Source organism: Chlamydotis macqueenii, chromosome 1 (assembly GCF_036417535.1).
Source record: "Chlamydotis macqueenii isolate bChlMac1 chromosome 1, bChlMac1.mat, whole genome shotgun sequence".
In the NCBI taxonomy this organism is placed as follows: domain Eukaryota; kingdom Metazoa; phylum Chordata; class Aves; order Otidiformes; family Otididae; genus Chlamydotis; species Chlamydotis macqueenii.
The window spans coordinates 208,454,635-208,472,697 of record NC_141556.1 but is presented as its reverse complement, the minus strand read 5'-3'; the positions used below and the strand labels follow the sequence as shown (position 1 = coordinate 208,472,697).

Genomic DNA, 18,063 nt, shown 5'->3' with positions numbered 1-18,063 from the left:
AACATTTCCACAAAGTCCACGAACACGCTGTATCAAATATCAGCCATATTATGTAAGTGACTTAGTTATCCGTTATTTCAGTGTTTTACATCGTGAAACTTTACTGTGTTCAAGTTTATAGGCTTGATTACATCCCATTCAAGAGAAGGGGGAGCTAAGTAGGATAATTTAGGTAGCCTCACCTATATGTTGAAAAATATGCTTCAGTAAACTGATCATACGGGAATACTGGAATATCTGTGCAGTATCCCTGCGAAATTACCTTCCATGTGCATTTAAGTGATTTTCTGATTTTATTTTCTTCAGGTCAATGGAACAGAAATTGAATATGAATTTGAAGAAATTACTTTGGAGAGGGTAAGTATAATTTCTTCTTCTCCTATAGGAAAAAAAATATTATCTCATAAAAATAATGCCATTTCTTATTAACTTAAAAGTGGTTAAGAATGAAATTATTTCTATTTTGAATAAACTATGAAATTATGAGTGATACAACCAGATAAGGCTTTCCTGTTTTTAAGAAGTTTCAGGTCTAGCTACTTGCAGACCAGTATCCAGAATGCTTTTCTCCCCCATAACTGTCAGTGCTCGACTAGGTGTTTGATTATTGGGAAGACTTGGTAACTCCCTTTTAGCTTGTGAACTGGAATTCTGGAACCTTTTCTTTTAACCTCCTTGATTTCCTTGCATGTGTGCATAATAGAAGATATGTAGTCTTAAACTATAAAACAAAAATTGCAGAAGTGTTTTTAATGTGACTGTATGGAAGCTGTAGACCATATCTATGTGTAAAGGATATGTTTATGCAAGTCTGAATTATGTGATCTATAAGCAGGGCTGGCAGGGAAGGCTTTGTTGGTACTGTGGTTCACAAGTAGTAAAAAAAAAAAAAGATATATTTAAAATTTGTGCTGCATCATATCTTCCTGGATTTGGTGGGTTTTCCTTGCTTTTTGGTTACATAGCTGTTTTCTTTCGATTGTGGACTTTCTTTGCCACAAGACCAAATGGACTGCATATTGTGTGAGAAAGAAAGTCTCAGCTTTGTCATGGATTATAGTGCTTACAAAGATTTCTAACGGATGCAAGAATAGCATTGCTGAATTCCTTCAATATTCTACCAACACCCTGATAATAGGAAGTTTTATCATCTTGAAGCAAATACAGCTAGGCTTCTTTTTACATAACATGTTGAATGCAAGGCCAGATTTACCAAGATGTGACTGATGCCATATGAACAAATGCCTGTAAGGTAGCAAACTACCGTTAAATACATACTTAGATTATACAAGTCATTGCACTGTTTCTGCATGTTATATTTTTAATTGTCCAGGATAATTAATCTCATAACCACTCAACTTAAAGAGATACAAGTTTATATTCTCTTTTATTTGCTCTTTCTGGCAAATTATGAAAGAACAATATATCTTTTTATCATAGCCATCCTCATAACAGATACTATATAAGGTTATAGGCACTTTTTATCTACTGTCTCTCAACTTATTTGCGCTTCACTAGTTATTCATTGGACTAGAGTTTCCAAAGGTCACTGAACAGAATACATGCCTCCTGGGTGATATTTTGAAAGCCACTTTATTTTTAATAGATGTGTAAGTTATCAGTGTACATACTGCAGAGCGAATGTGATTTGCATCTCCTGTACCTGCCTGACGCAGATAAGTAGTTATTCACAAAATAATGCCACATAACATCAGTTAAAGACTGATGAACAGTAACAAAGAAAGGTACAGATTTTAATAGAGGATGTTTCGGTTGTTTTCTGGATGCTATGAATCTGTGGCTTCTGATTATTACTGCTTGAAATGTTCTGTCACATGTATCAGTGTTTTGTCTCAAAGGCAGGGTACTGTGTCTGCTGGTTTTTGTGTGAGATATAAACCACGAGTGATTGCCTTTAAATAGCTGTCATTTATGTTAGACTAAAAGCATTTTCAGAAGAAAGACATTCTCCATGTTGATTACCCATTTTCTTCCACAAAACTACTTTTAGAAATTAGATGGAAAATCATCTCTCTGTATTTAATGCCAACGCTGAAAAATGTATTAAGGTGGCTGCTGTTGAGAGATAAAAATGTAGTTTGCCCATATCAATCAGTTGGTAATAAACTTTCAATTTTAAGTCCAGTTATCCAACTTACAGAATTCTGCATCCCCAAAACCATCAGATATTTTCTTCATGACATGTATCCACATTTTGAAATAGTCAATATAATTTAAAAGATGTTAAAATGTAAAAGATAAATTGGTTGAAGGTGTATTAGGGCTTTGACACTCTTTGCTACCTTTTTCAAATAGCAGAATGAAAGGGAGGATGATAAAGGATTGATTACTTCAGAACATCTCCCAGTCCCTATACAATTGGGAAGGACACCATTAATTAAATTGTAGGAGCTCACCTTCATCCATAGGTGACATGAATTTGTGGGATGTATTCCTGAAGAGAGTTACTGGCTTAGGCATGATCCTTGCCCCAGGATGAAGAGACCGTTCCATCCCTTGGGGTAACATAGGGCCACTGTCTGCATGTTCACAGAATGCATCTCATGTGGAGCTGGGGAGCAGATCAGCAGGGTCTCAAAAATGCCTAAAGGAAACCCTGCTAAGGGGCTGGGGGAATGGACGGTGCAGAACCTGCTGAGTGTCACTGAGCTGGCTGAGACTTGACTGTCGTACCAAGAAATGACTGCAAGGAAACAGTGGGCTTCTGTAGGAAGCTTTTTTATTTTTGCTCTTCGGCATAATGCTGTTCATTTGTTTCTATTTACAATGTTGTGTCCTAGTTTACAGTTTAACAAGACTTGGGGTTTTGAGTTTAAAAGGCTTCAATGAGAGCTCGCAAAGACGATGTAAGGCAGATCCACATTAAAGCTGATCAAGCGCTGTTCCAGGAGCTAAGGAAGTTGTAAGTACATCTCTGTCAGCCCCCGCCTTAATGGCATGCTCTTCTCCTTTTACTCGTCTTCAGTTGTGCCAACCACTTATCAGGTACCATCACCAATCCCTCAGCCCAAGAGGATCACTGTTACATAAATGATCCTCATTTAGAGCTCTCATAAGGCCTACTTGAGTAACACAATTACTCAGTTAAGAGAAATCAAACAAATTCTCTTTTCTTTAAAAAAAAAAAAAAAAGACCATTTCAATTCCTTCAACTATTTCAGAGAAGATGAGTGAGTTTCCCTGCTAACTTACAGGCATAAAATGCAGATCCAGATGTAGACTAAGGCTTGGCGATTTGTCATATACTACAATGCCCAAATGCACACTTAGACAAAGTTCCTTAAAATAAGCCATTACCTTGCTCTAGCTTGAATATTAAAGACACCATAAAAAGAAAACTCTACATAAAATGACTCATATTAGTGCACTGATGTTAGTCTTCCATTACTGCAGGACTTGAAAAATATATATATCCAGACTATCAAGAGACCGATTTGCATTTATAAATCAGTGATCAGTGTAAGAGACAACTGAATAGACTCTGTGACAACGCCTAGCTTAACTTCTCTAAGCTGGAGGAAAGTTTCAATTGATTGACTCCTTGGTACAGCACTGTGCTTGGAGACCTATGTTGAAAAGAGGATTTTAATGGAAGTTGATGGAATATCAGCCAATATCAATAGTTACCTTGAAGAAGAGAAAAGAAAGACAGTGGGTCACTTAATGATTCATGTTGGATTCATGCCGAGTTCAACGCCTCAGTTCAGATCTCAGTACTCTTTTGCTCATCTAACCTTGCCTATTCTTTAGATGTTAGAGAAAAAGAGGGCAGTTATGATCAGTAAAGCTGTTTTCACAGAATCTTTTGATGCTTCAGCACACATTTTCATTTTTTATCCGTATAAAAGTAAAATTATATTACTTTTGGTAGAATAGACTGTTTAGAAAAATTAAATTCTGTCAACACTGGATCTAAAGACATCTGGTTCACAGTGCATTTGCATTGTGAGATTGACTGACCTTGGTATCTGAACAGGTCAAGCTCTGACTGAGAATTTTCCCAAGGTTGAGACATGCATGAAGTGTCTATATTTCTTTTTTTTTTTATGCTCCTGTGAATTCTCTGACCTATGATAACAATTCAGGTACACTGCAAAATGTCCCTGTTTTTAATTAATCACATTGGTTTACAGTTTTTAGATACTTACTGTTCTGTTTCCTCCTCACTTTTTCAGGTTTGGTTGCAATTGGCTATACAGCCTGCTATCATTGAGGGAGAGACGGGCATAGATGCTCACATAGATAATTATTTTCTTAGAAAATCAGATTAAAGATATTCCAAAAGAGTAAATTCTCAATAATCATTTAAGTAATTCTGAGCAAACAGTGGTGTCATAGTTCAGCCCTGTAGGTCCCCCCTCACTAACAAAACTACGACAAGTGGGAAAAGCAATCCTCATGCATTTTGGTAGAGTAAGAAAGAAGAATCATAGAATCACAGAATCACAAAACCATACAGTCATAGAATGATGGAATGATTTGGGTTGGAAGGGACCTTTAAAGGCCATCTAGTCCAACCCCCCTGCAAGAAGCAGGGACATCTCCAACCAGATCAGGTTGCTCAGAGCCCAGTCCAACCTGGCCTTGAATGTCTCCAAGGATGGGGCATCCACCACCTCTCTGGGCAACCTGTGCCAGTGTTCCACCACCCTCAGTGTAAAAAAAAATTTTCCTTATGTCCAGTCTGAATGTACCTCCCTCTATTTTAAAACCATTACCCCTTGTCGTATCACAACAGGCCCTACTGAACAGTTTCTCCCCATCTCTCCTATAAGCCCCCTTTAGGTACTGAAAGGCTGCTATAAGGTCTCCCTGGAGCCTCCTCTTCTCCAGGCTGAACAGCCCCAACTCTCTCAGCCTGTCCTCACAGGAGAGGTGCTCCAGCCCTCTGATCATTTTTGTGGCCTCCTCTGGACTTTTTCCAACTGGTCCATGTCCTTCTTATGTTGGAAAGTCCAGAGGTGGACACAGTACTCCAGATGGGGTCTCATGAGAGCAGAGTAGAGGGGCAGAATCACCTCCCTTGACCTGCTGGCCACGCTTCTTTTGATGCAGCCCAGGATGCAGTTGGCTTTCTGGACTGCAAGCATGCATTGCCAGCTCATGTTGAGCTTCTCATCAAGAGAAGCTTGTATGTATGGGAAATAAGATTTCAGTACTGTATCTGCTTTCTGCCTTTTTTTAAGGAGTTAGACACCAGTTTTTAATGCATTAGTATGCTTTGACCTCACAGGAATGAAATTGTAGGACAATGCAGTGCCAGGAAAGCCCTCCTTTACGTGGTTCAGAAATAAAAGAGTGGAAGGGAGTGGTCAAGAAACGGCCACTAGGAAAAGGGTATTTTCAAACTTTAAAAGCTTGTGCTGTAGACGTATGCCTTTTGAGAACCCAGAGTGCACAAATCAATATCCAGCTATCAACAGCCCCAGTGGAGTAGTCTGACATCTTCCAACAGGAGAAAGTAAATCTTTTAAAATGAGTGTCCCTCAGGTACCTGCCAAGCTCCTCCTAACGTAGTGTTGCTGTCTGAGTGTTTATTTCTGCAGAACTGTAGATGTTTTCTTCACTGTTGAGAGCTTTCTGACTGGATGCCCTTATTACATTTCTTCTTTGCTAGGCTCTGCCTGCTTCCTAAGTGAGAGGAAGTGATAGTTATTCTTGCAGGCTCAGACTGAAATAAACTATAATTCAAAGGCAGAATCCTTCTTACTGGCTACTTTATATCAGATTTATAGTGACCTATGGGTGTTTATTGCAATAAAGCTCACCCATGGGAATTTCTTCCTTGAAGTGGCCAGCACAGTCTGCCTACAAGAACAGGCAGAAGTACCTATGTGTGCAGCTGGGTTAGCAGCAAATAGAAAATGTGAACCACATCTTTTTCATTGTTGTGCATATAATTTGAAAAACTGATCTCTTGGTTTCCAGATAGAGTCTTTGCAGTGCATTTCTCTGTGCGTGTGACACACAGCTCTGTAAAATTAAAAACGAAATTCAGACAGATCCTTGAAAATACAGGTGTAGTGCATGCAATCACTGTGCAGGAAAGTCTCTTATGCTTTCTAATTCCAATCACATCTTAGTTTAGTGTAGACATTGATAGGCAGTTGTGTCAGTGGCTGTTGTTTACCTTCAGAGAGGTCTGTAAGCATTGGAAAGGGCAGACTGCCTGGCCTCTGGATGCAGCGGCTTAAGCAAGATCCACGTTCTCCTTTCGTCTCGTGTCTCTTACCAGATTTTGCTTTGACCTTGGGTTGTGCAGGAGCAAGCTGATGAGAGGAGCTGAAGGAGCCTGGTGTGCAGTCCTGCTAATGTGACACTGAAATACCAGGTCAATATTTTCCAAAGCAACTGCAGAATTTGGTTGCTTTAGTTCAATGACCTAAATTAAGATTCCTTGGAACAGCCTGATTTTTTTGGTAACATTGCTCACCCAAAGCATGTGACTTTCTGTCACCTCAAAGCAGCCCTAATTTGGCACCCAAAATATAACTAATCACTGGAAAACTTTGTTCTTTGTTCTTATTCTGTCAGAGAGTCATTATGCTGAAACTATTCCTGGTTGTAGAGCTGTGCACGTCTAGTGGGAGCCTGTTCCACCTGCGCTTGGTAGAGGTACAAAACGTGCCAGTCTGGGGTGTGCGTGGAAAGGCAGGAAAAAAAAAAAACCCCAGGAGAGGGAGGGCTGTACCTTTTGAGGAAGAGAAGTTCCTGCCTGGTGGTGTTAGCTGTCATTCTCCACATTGAGTTCTGGGACTGGAAACTCAATAAACCCACGTAACTGTCTTACTGAAGACTATTGGCTAGAGAAGTGAAGGAACAGCTGTTAATATTATATCCCTCTTAGAGATGTGAAGAAAATATTTTTATTTATATATAATATTTTTATTTATTGTTATTGCTGTTAACAACTGCATTGCTACAGGTTAGGAGTGCAGTGAAATAGAACTGGTGAGCTGCCCCTGTTTTCCCGAAAGCGGTGACAGGACTAGGAAGACTAATCCATTTAATGTCCTCTGCAGATAGGGATGATCTGGACCACTTCAGAATATCCACTGCCAAGGGAAAATATTTTAAATGCTACAGTTTATAGCTACACTGTGATTAGGAAAAGAAGCTGAAATAATACTATACATTTAGCTCCCTCTGGGTGCCTATCAAAGAAATTTGTATTTTCGTATTGTTATCTTAGCATCTTGCTTTTAAATCTATGCATCTGAAAAACATTGCATGGATGCTAGCTCAGTTAAATCAAAATAGTGTATTTCCTTGGATTTATCACTGTAATGCTATTTCAGCTCCTCTGAGGGCATTATCTCAGTGAAGGATGTCTCCTCCCATGCATGTGTACTATCTTTATATTTCAGGTAGAAAAAAAAATCATAGTTAGGATTGACACTTGATGATTCAAGGCTTCCAAGGCAAAGAATATTTTTATTACTCTGAATTAGGCTTTTATTAATTTGTATATATATTTCTGAATGTCTATGAACTCATTGGTTGTAGTAATTCATACAGCAGTTTCTCAGTATTTTTTTAGATAAGGAGTTCACTATTTGTTTCAATGAGTCCTCAGCTCCAGGGAAGATTATGAGATTTTTCCTGTGGTGTGAGAAATTTTAAATAACTGAATATTCTGTTATAAAAACTCACTGTGGTATTTTAGCATTTTCAAAATAATTTGAAGCTTTCAAGTATGCTCAAGCAGAAGAAGAAAATTGCAGATTGTTTTATATATTTTTTTAAATTTAATAAGAGTCACTCGACACACTGAGCCATTTTGTTCCCAAAGGAGTAAAAGAAATTTCATTCTCCAATATATTGAATTGCAAGCCTGAAGTTACTTAAACTCTCTGCATTGAAAACTCACAGGAAATTTGTTCAGGGAGAGCATGTCAGTAGAAAATATAGATATTAGAAAGAAGGCATTAGCACAATACTAGAAAGTATTCTGAAAGTTATAGAAGCGAATTAAAAATCAACTGCAGAAAAAACTTCCCCACTAGTGGTAATGATGTGTAGTCCGTATCAAAAATGAAGAAAAGTTAAGCAGCATTTATTTCAGAGTTCAAAAGCTACCTATGTGAGTACAGGAAAAAGAATTATTCATGTTCATCTCTACTTGAAAGTTGTCCCTTTAACTTTGCCAAGATCACTGAGACCTTGAGTTACCTATTATATGAAAAATTATTTAATGCAAGTCATAGCTGCCTAGAGGCAGCGCTCTGCTGCTGTTTCTTTTAAATTATTATTGTATTGACATTTTACTTTTTTCAGTTATTATCACTCATTCCTTGCCTTTCTCTCACTTTCTAACTCACTTGCTCTCACCACATAGTTTGCAGCGAGTAATTCTGCTGCTTTTTTTTTGTATTATTTACAGCTTTACATGAAGTTTGCCTTTATTTTAGATGTAGCTCTTTAGGACATGACCTTCCAGCTTATTTACTCTGTTATCTTTACCTGACGAAGTCCAAGCTTTATCTTGCTCCGGTTTGGTGTTTGGAAAGTGAGCATCTAACACAGGCTGGCTGTGAAGCTGCCGTGGCAGTGAAAGGAGAGCAGAAAGCATCACGGGTGCCTTGTGCCACACCCCACGATAACTTTAATACAGGCAGAGTGAAACTCTCTGCAGGCACAAATCGCAGTGCCTAGCGGAGACTTTTACAGAGTTAAATTTGCAGAATATTGCAGTTTCTGAAAGCAATACTTAAGTGTGCAGTAGATAATATTGGTCTAATAAAAGAAAAAAAAAGCTTTGCACAGTGAAACAGGGTAACCTTTTGGAGCCGTATCCTAGTCCTCTATACTGATGCAGGAAAGCAGACCTTTTCCCTCCAGCTTAGCATTTCTGCTGCTATTGAACAATAATTTTGCCTGAAAATAATTTTACAGGAGTAAATCCTGTACTGATTTGAGAGTTCAGCACAGATTTAGGGGCGTTCTGAGTGCTCAGATAGTGTCCCAATTTTCAGGAAGTGCAAACAAACAGATATTCTGCTCCATGCCATTCAGCTTTCCAAACTGGCATAAAAAGCCTACTAGTAGAAGTTAATCTAAGCTTATTACCCCAGCAAACCTGAAGTGTCCCATGCTTCGATACTTCAAATCAATCAGCACTAGTCACTAATGAGCAGAGCTGCAAGTGTGACTTCCAAGTAAACCTACTAGTTCTGAATAAAAGCTTCTGCAGCACTAGTAGGAAGGTATGTATACACTAAAAAGGAGCAATACGTGTGCCTGAGATACTATTTTTTCCAAGAAAGTATGTAGGAATCTTCTTGCAGAAAGACTGAAAAAGCAGAGCAGAAAAAAAATATGACAAACTGAAGAGCTACAAAGCAGTGATTCGACTCAGTTTTCATTTAGTTTCGCAATTGGCATTGGCAAATAGTATGTAGATTTAAAATGTTATGTACATTTAAATAAATGAGAATGGTGAACCTCAATTCACTGGTAGAAAATGAATCATTCGGGAGATGACAGTAATCATCTTGCAGCAAAGATGGTCGTTTTCAAGGCAGGACTTTTTAAAAGGCATCTTTGATGTACTGAGTTTGTCTCTTCAGAAAAAGCTATGTTTTGCATTGCAGAAAATTGCCTTTCATTTTTGTTATTAATTTAGAATCAATGTGATGCACAAATTAGGGCCACTCAACCTTGAGGAATCAGTATGCCACTTCAGTAGGGAATGGCATCGCAAAGATGGAGAGAAATATGGGAGGGGGAAAAGGGAGGAAATAATCTACTGGTTTACCCAGACTGAATCCCAGAACTGTCATTGCTGTGCATCATAACATAGTCATACGGTATCACAATAAAAATTTCTAATTTGCTCTTCGGATGCAGTATTGCAGTTATTTTCCATTCTTATGCAGTTATATTTGAAGCAGCCAGAAGATCATTTGTCTTCCACTTGTAACTACCATCCAGCTTCTCGCTGACTCTGTGAAAGGAAGAAAAGATCTTTCTCATCAGAAGAGGGTCGAGAATTGATCTGGTATACTTTTTTTCAAAGTAGTTGTGCAGGAACAATGGCCCACTTTGTAGCATGTAGAATTTCTTTGGTATTATACGGTATAGACCATTTCCTGTGAAATGTTGTCCCTATATTTAAAGCTGCAACTAAATGTCAAATGGGTAAAGGTAATTTCAGGTATGTCGAAGCTGTAAGTAGTTGAAAAGCAATTGTATGCTGCTCATGCATGTTTTATATTGCAAGATACTGCTTTACCCTGAGAGTTTGACCTAGCTGATGAGTCTCAAGCATGGCTTGAAAGTCATCTTATGCAACTTAATGTGATATATGAATTCTGACTGAATTCTATGAATAATTTATTTTTTGAGTGGTTTTTAATTTTGCAGAGTTTAACTGGTTGCTCTCAGAGCACAATACAGATTTCCTATACCTCAACTGCAAAGCAGAAGAGAGGTCCTATTAGCGTGCTTTCACTATGAATGCTTAATACGTAGATTGCCATTAACAAGGATTAAACTATATAGAAAAAAAACCTCACTAAAATAAATTATCAGCATGTAACTTTAATCTTTACTACTATTAAATAATGCTTTAAAGTGCAAATATTTCTGTTAATTGTGATTATGATGGTAATGTACCTCGTGTTTTTATCATGTTTCATGACAGGGAAACTTGAGGCACAGAAAAGCAGGCCAGCTGTAAAAGTAGCATGAAAATACACATATCCTAATCCAGACTCTAGTAGCCTACTTTTGAAGTCCACGTTGAAGAGCACACAGGAAAAAGTACCTATTCCGTTGATACCAAAGGTGCAAATAGTAGTGCAAAATTTACAGAAGTTTATGAAAGATGGGAAAGAAGATAGTAATTTTACATTCTTAAAAGGTCCTTTGAAATTTTAAAAATGCTAAAATATGTGCACTAACTACTTGTCTAGCCAATATTTATTTAGGAATGAGAAATATAATATGAATAATTAGTTTATACTAAACATTGGCAAATCTAGTTATAAAATAAATACTTGACAAATAGATATTTTTATTGTATTTCCAAAGCAGAAATAGGGCTGCACTACACAGGGAAGTATTTGTACATGTTTTTCTCAATAAACATATAAGATAATTAAAACATTGAATATTTAAACCATAATTGGATTTTTAAGCAAGGAGAAATTCTATACCTATGCAACTTACATTATAATGAATATGCCTAGAGATTTCATATTAAGACAATGCCTTTCTGAGGGTGTCGTAGTTTAGCCCCGCTTGGGACCAAGCTATGCAGTTTCTCTCTAACTCCCCCCACCCTCCAAGGAAATGGGGGAGAGGCTATATAAGAAAAAAGGCCCAAGGTTTGAGATAAGGACAGGGAGAGATCATTGAAATTACCGTTATGGGCAAAACAGACTCGACTTGGGGAAAACTGTTTATTTATTATTAAAACCAAGCAGGATAATGAGGAAGAGAACAAAAACAGCTTCCAACCACCCCTCCCTCTTCCTGGGCTTAATTTTATATTCAATTATCTCTACATCCTTCCCCCTCCATGACTGGCACAGAGGGGAATAGGGAATGGGGATTATGGTCATTTCATCACATGTCATTTTCTGAGATTTCTTCCTCCTCAGGGAAAGAACTCCTCACATTCCTCCCCTGCTCCAGCGTGGGGTCCCTCCCATGGGCCACAGTCCTTCAGGAACTGGTCTGGCATGGGTCATCTCTTCCAGGGGGTGCAGTCCCTCCAGAACGGCTGCCCCAGCGTGGGCCCTCCACAGGCCACAGCCTCCTTGAGGCATCCGCCTGCCCCGACATGGGGTCCTTCATGGGCTGCAGGTGGATCTCTGCTCCTCCGTGGGCCTCCATGGGCTGCAGGGGCACAGCCTGCTCCACCATGGGCTGCACCACGGGCTGCAGGGGAATCTCTGCCAGGAGCAGCATTACTGCTCCCCCTCCTTCTTCACTGCCCTTGGTGTCTGCAGCCGTTCCTCTCACAAGAAATTCTTCACAAGTGGCTCGGGCAGACGCGTCTCAGGTTCTCTTCACATCTCCTCTCCTCTCCACTTCTTGCAGCCGGGCTGGGCCAAGTTGGGTCCAGTTGGCTGCCCGGTGGAAGGCCAGAGGGTGAGGCCTGCAAGGCCCATGAGGCTCGCGCCTCCCCCTCTCTGCCCCCGGCTTCAGCTTCTTCACTTCTCTTTTTTTTTTTAATCACAGAGGAGTTATCAGTGAACATTCTGTCACCAGTTGGCCCGGCACCAGCCAGCAGCGGGTCCACCATAGACCCAGCCGAGTCCACTGGACAAAGGGGAGCAACTTCTAGCTGCTTCTTCCAGAAGCTGCCACTGTAGACCCTCCACTAAACAAAACCAACACAGGGAGGAGGTGTAGAAAAGGAATATGACATTTCTACATGTGTTCATTATAATGTGGCTAAGGAAGAAATGAGTGAATCAAGTATGTGTGTGTGTGTGTATGTGTAGATCTAGAGTAAAAAGGAGTCGTAACTACTTAGAGCTGTAAATTTTCAGCTAAAGTAACAAAAGCCATTAAAAATCAATGTCTACCCTGATTTTCCACCTCCAAACAGCAGCAAAGAAATATCTGTTGAAATGGGCTGGGGAAAACCATGGTCTTCCTGAAACTTCATTGCTAGTTTAACTGGATGGAAGGAAATAAGAAAAATCAAAATGTAGCAAGGACCTATAGTCTAATGCTGTATATGAATAAAGTCCCAAACTATCTTTAATTATGAGAATCGGCTAGGGCCTTGCTTTTCTAATCTGATTTCTAAAGGAGCTAGTTGAACAGCCTCTGCATCGCTCATGCTGATTTTTCAAAAGATCTTTGAGTAGTGAAGAAATTTCAAGGGACTGACAGAGAGCTAATGCTGTGACAGTGCTTACAAAGGGTAAAATGGGATGGTGTGAATCATCATGGTATCTGTGTAAGTCAGAGTAAAAGGAGTGCCAGACTGTACCAGGTGAAACACAGGTACTTTAAACTGACCAAATATGAAGTCATATGTCAAGAAAGAGAATACAGCCTGTGTATGAAATCAAGGACTCCTGCCTGGAAAGCAATGAATCTGCAGAAAGTCCTGGGCCTCCTTGGTTAGCCATTAGCTGAACACAAATTTTCAGTCCAGTGTTGTAGCCGAAGGTCTAGTGAGGACTGTAGAGTAGAACGGATTTTGGGATGTGGAATACAACAGGATTTAGGACCTGATATGTAAAACTTTGGAATATCTTGCTTAATTCTACTTGAAAAAGATACTGATAACTGAAGTGTCTTTAGGAAAGGCCTTGAAAGTTATTGTCACTTTGGAAAACACACCCTCTTAGTGAGAAACGCAGGAAGCTTCATGAATTTAGCTTCTGGAGGGAGAAAATAAGGAGTGACTTGGTCAGAGAAAACATGCACTTACATGAGAAATAACCTTTAAGAAAGTGTTCTTCCTCCTATCTGGAAGGAGGTAACAGGAGCTGACAGTTTGATGTTGAATTTAGACAAGTTGAGACTGGACATAAATATGTTAATAGGTTCGCAATGACAAATGAGAAGGACTGGATGAAAGCTTTAGGAAAGGCAAAAGGGTATTAGGCAGCAAGAAAGTCAGTAGCTGATAGAAAAAAAAAAAAGAAAAGGAGCATAATATAAGTAGTAAGAAGGAGAGAATATTAATGAATGCAAAAAAAGTTGTCAAAACACTAACCGATCTGATTAAGGGCAAAATGGACATTTTGGGAAGGATGAGGGACACAGCAGGATGTTGGTGGTTAAGATCAGGTTCAGCCACGTTAGCGTATATGTGTCATGTAGCTGTGTGTATGTAGCATATTTTTGAGAGATCAGCAAGGCAGACCGAATGCTCAGAAACAACATAGCATCCTTTACTGCCGTCCTTCCATTACTTTATAAAAAGTAGAAGATATTAAGTGTAAGAAAGCATTAAAGCTATGGTTTTGGTTTGAGAAAAAATGTTCTGAAAGAATGCAGAGAAAGATGTGTGCTCAGTTTCTATAAGAAGGAGGAAGACTGCAAGGCCTATCCTGCCTTTTGTCTCCTTTTTGCAGTTATTACTCTGCATAAGGAAGAGACATTGTAGAATTAAGTGATTTTTTTTTTCTCCAGAGATTATTTAAGTAGGTCCTACAGCCTATATTAGGCAGGAGTTCAAGGTAAATGATCCAGTTGTGTCCTCTGTCTTAGATTAACTTTGAGGCATTGATTATCTACTTGGACATAATTAAAAAGGTGACATTTTCCCAAAACTGTATTTGTAAATTAAATGTTTTTATCTCCCTGTTCTGAAGAAAAGGGTATTGCAGGGTGCTACAGCATAATGACTGTTGGTAAATGCTGTTATTTTAATGGTGACCTGAGTCAATAGAGATCAACCTCACAAGTTCTAAATGTTTACCTGATGATACATATGAGTGTCTTCACTGGAAACCATTCTCCATAAATGGAGACTGAACTCTGTATGGCCAAAAAGATTTTTCACTAGGATTTTTGAAATCTTCAGGAAACATAGGCTTCAGCTTGTTCAAATTTGCTTGTAATATAGTAGAGGAGGAATAGAAAAAAAACTCAATATGAGTAAAGAAAAAGTAATGTATTTATGCAAAATGCATGCTCATTGAAAACAACTGCCAAGAAAAAAAAGTGATTGAAATAAGATACACTTGAAATAAACAAAATTTAAAATAGGAATAAATGTTAGACAAAAGCAGCCTACCTGAAGTGGAAATAAAAACAATAACAGCTGTTATGGGACACAAATGTATGCTTTGGAAATTGTCAGATTTTCATTCCTGTAATATTATTCTGCTACACTTAACAAGCGTTTTGCTTGTATTGTATTTTCTCAGGTAAATCTACTCTCTAGATACCATGGCTAACTAGCAAAAGTGATTTATAAATACAAAAGCTCTTGGTTCGATGGAAAACGGTGTATGTATGAAAAATGCACAAGTCAAAGTGAATAATGAAGCACAGTGCAGCAAGCAGGCTGGATCCCGGAGGCCAGCTGCACTAAAGGGAGCACAGCCACATTAACTATTTCTCAACAGGAATGTGTGCAACAATACACTGACAGGACTGTGACGCTAAATAGAGTTGATATACTCCACTGTGCACAGCAGAGTCAACGCTAGGTTGAAGTTCTTTGCATGGCAATACATTCAAAGTATAACGATGTCAAAAAAAAAAACAAAACCCACAGAAAGCCTTACTGGTCAGGTGTACACTGAAAAACTAAGTAATGGAGAGGTTGATAGGAGCTTGAAAATGGTGGAGCAAAAAAAGCTCCAAATCAGGTGGGTTTAGTTGCAGGCAAATTTTAGGTTGCATAGAGATCTGCAGCCTACAGGAGAGAAAGGTTTGGTGAGAAACTGAATGGCAAACCAACATTTTAAAAGCTTAAGTTGAAAAGTTAAGACTTGTAAGAATTAAGAACTAGAATTGTAAACATTATTACTACTTTTATTAAAATCTCCATGGTCTCAAATCCCCTCTCCTTCTTGAAAATTTAGTATAACAAAAATGTAAGGACAATGTACAAAGATACGCTGGAAAATGCCATCAAAAAGCAAATGCAATATTTTCCTATATTTCTTCCTTTTCCAATGAGTCTGTTCACTTTGTTTTGCTTTTACCATTATCTTATTGATGCTCTAGCTTTCAGAGGTCTTTAAAATCTGGTGATAACTGCTTTCTTTCCTTCTTACCTTTAGAAAAAAAAAATGAAGGTATTACAGTCTAAGAATTGACTATATAAATTATTTTAATAATAAGTAAAGAATTAAGTTATCCATGAAGATACCTGCTAAATTGGTTCTCAGGATTAGTGTGTATTGTTTTCTTAATTAGGTTTTTAATAAAAAATTGAAGGACTCCAGAGCATCTGTTTATCCTGCATGTGCTTGCCTTGTAAATAACTATCAGCACCGCATTATCAGAAAAGCTGTTACATATTTAAATAAAAAGTAGTGGTAAGAGTTATAGTTGGATATAAAGCATCTCAAAGTTTTGCCTTAGAGGATGCTATTTATGTGGATAGGATATTTAACAATACAGTGATTCACCTGGATAATATAATAATGCATTTATCATCTCCACATTTGAGGGAAAGGCAGTATTTGTGGCTTAGATTCATAAAGGGACTTAGGTGGCCAAAACAGCCACATAGAGGAAATGTAGGCTTCTAATTCTGAAGAGTGTAGCAATTTAGGTACCACAGGCTCCATGTGCATTTCAGAATGTGCTGTCACTGCTGCTGGTGACCCTGATTCCACTCTTGTGGTTTCCTGGAAGCGTTGCTGCTCCTAGATCACCACTTGTCTTTCAGCTGTCACCACAGGAGAACTATAAACATTATGTTTCTGGGTTTGAGTCACTTAAGAAGCTTGATTTCCCAGAGGCACTCTGAGCCTGCTTGTTCAATAGGGAGGGAAGAAAAGACAAGTGGTAGCTGTCTATCTATTCCTACCCCACACCATTCAGGTGGAGACATGGGTGATTAAGATCGCCTTAACCTGTGGAGCTATGAATAAAGTTTCCCTTTCCTAAGAAAGCACTTTAGCCCCTAGGCAATTTGCATCCATAGGACCTGGAGATGCCTGAGCCTTCCTTTTAAAGGAACAAGAGGAAAGAAAAGCTACTGTGGAGTCAAGAATTCATGGTTATCCATTATCAGGACCAGGAAGGCAATAGATTAGAGGGAACTTGTTTCTGTAACCCAAAGATGTTAATCTTTCCCAGGGAAAATGGCGATTGTTTTAAGGGACTACTAGGACATTTTTCATTGTAAAAAGTTCCAATCTAAAACACAGAGACAACATTAGGTGTGAGCTCAGTGAGTGGGTAGAAAACTGGATCTCATTTCATTCTATTTCCAGATGCAATGGATTATCCCTTCTTGAAATGCTGGTGTTTTTTTAGTACTCCAAAGATTTTCTAAGATGGTTACGCAGGATGCTACTTACTATACTTGGTTTACTCTACTCAGATGTAGAGTAAGGAATTTGTTTTCATTTCTAAATAAGAGAATCCTCATCTGCATCATTGCTAGGATACAGCTGGACAAATCTTGCTAGAAATTTTAAAAGATGCATTTAAGTCTTTCTTTTTGACATTTCTAACTTGTACACATCTGGGAGACGCTGTTCAGATTAATTTTCAGAGTTTCTGGCAGTATCCAAAGCACTTTTGGGAAATTATATGAGTTGTTGCATTGATCAGAACAACTGATCCAAACCTCTCCTGCAACAGCAAGGCCTTTTAAAAGCGCACTGCAAAGCATTTCAGGGATTTGAAGGTCACAGTGTTTGCATCATAGACAATGGTGTGTGCTTCAAAACAAAAGTGCTGCAAGGAAAGCATATATAAGGGTTCTCTCTGGATGTAAGAAAGGGCAGCGTATCCCCATCACACAGCGTTTGAGACCTCTAACATTTATACTGTGGAAAATCCAGTCATTAGACATTTGTCATTTAATTGATCGGTGGCAAGAATGACGTCAACCTCAAATTGAAGAGACTACTGCAGAAAACAAGAGCTGATTTTGTAAGTTTTTTTCTTGTGGTTTTTGAGTGAACATCTCTGTGCTGCGAGGCAGCATCTGAATTCCTTGTACTGCTGCTGGGAAGCAAGTTTGAAGGCATTAGACACAGGCAGGACTGAGTGAAAAAGTAAGTCACTCCTAAATCATTTTGTTGTTTTAGCAGTAAATTGTTTGAGAAACCGGTTCATTGTTCTGGAGATACTGAGAAAGTAGACATTAACCCAGTGAGTAATTTAAAGCAGTATGTAAACTTAAATGTGTGAAGAAACCATTCTTTTTAATTATTTTGTTCTAGTATCGTAATGCATAGACAAGGCCCTGTAACATTCCTTCCCTTTCCTCTTTTTTTCATTTATTTCCTATTTTGTTCCTTTTATTTTGCAATGTATCAGTTAAATAGTAAAGCACTTAGCAATAAATTTTCCTTCAAAAAAGCTCACTGAAGCGACAGTATTGTTTAGAATAGAATTAAATAGCTCTCTGTTAAACCTGCAAACTCACGA

At 38.6% G+C, this 18,063-nt stretch overlaps 1 protein-coding gene across 8 annotated transcripts in view; it reads left to right on the top strand.

Annotated features, from left to right (window-relative positions):
• DLG2 (discs large MAGUK scaffold protein 2) overlaps positions 1-18,063 on the top strand; it is a 1,053,001-nt gene that overhangs the window by 641,642 nt on the left and 393,296 nt on the right. For all 8 annotated transcript variants that reach the window (XM_086739684.1, XM_086739682.1, XM_086739677.1 and 5 more), the window contains one exon: positions 307-357. In XM_086739684.1, the coding sequence (XP_086595810.1) occupies positions 307-357 (51 nt within the window). The remainder of the gene's footprint in view (positions 1-306; positions 358-18,063) is intronic.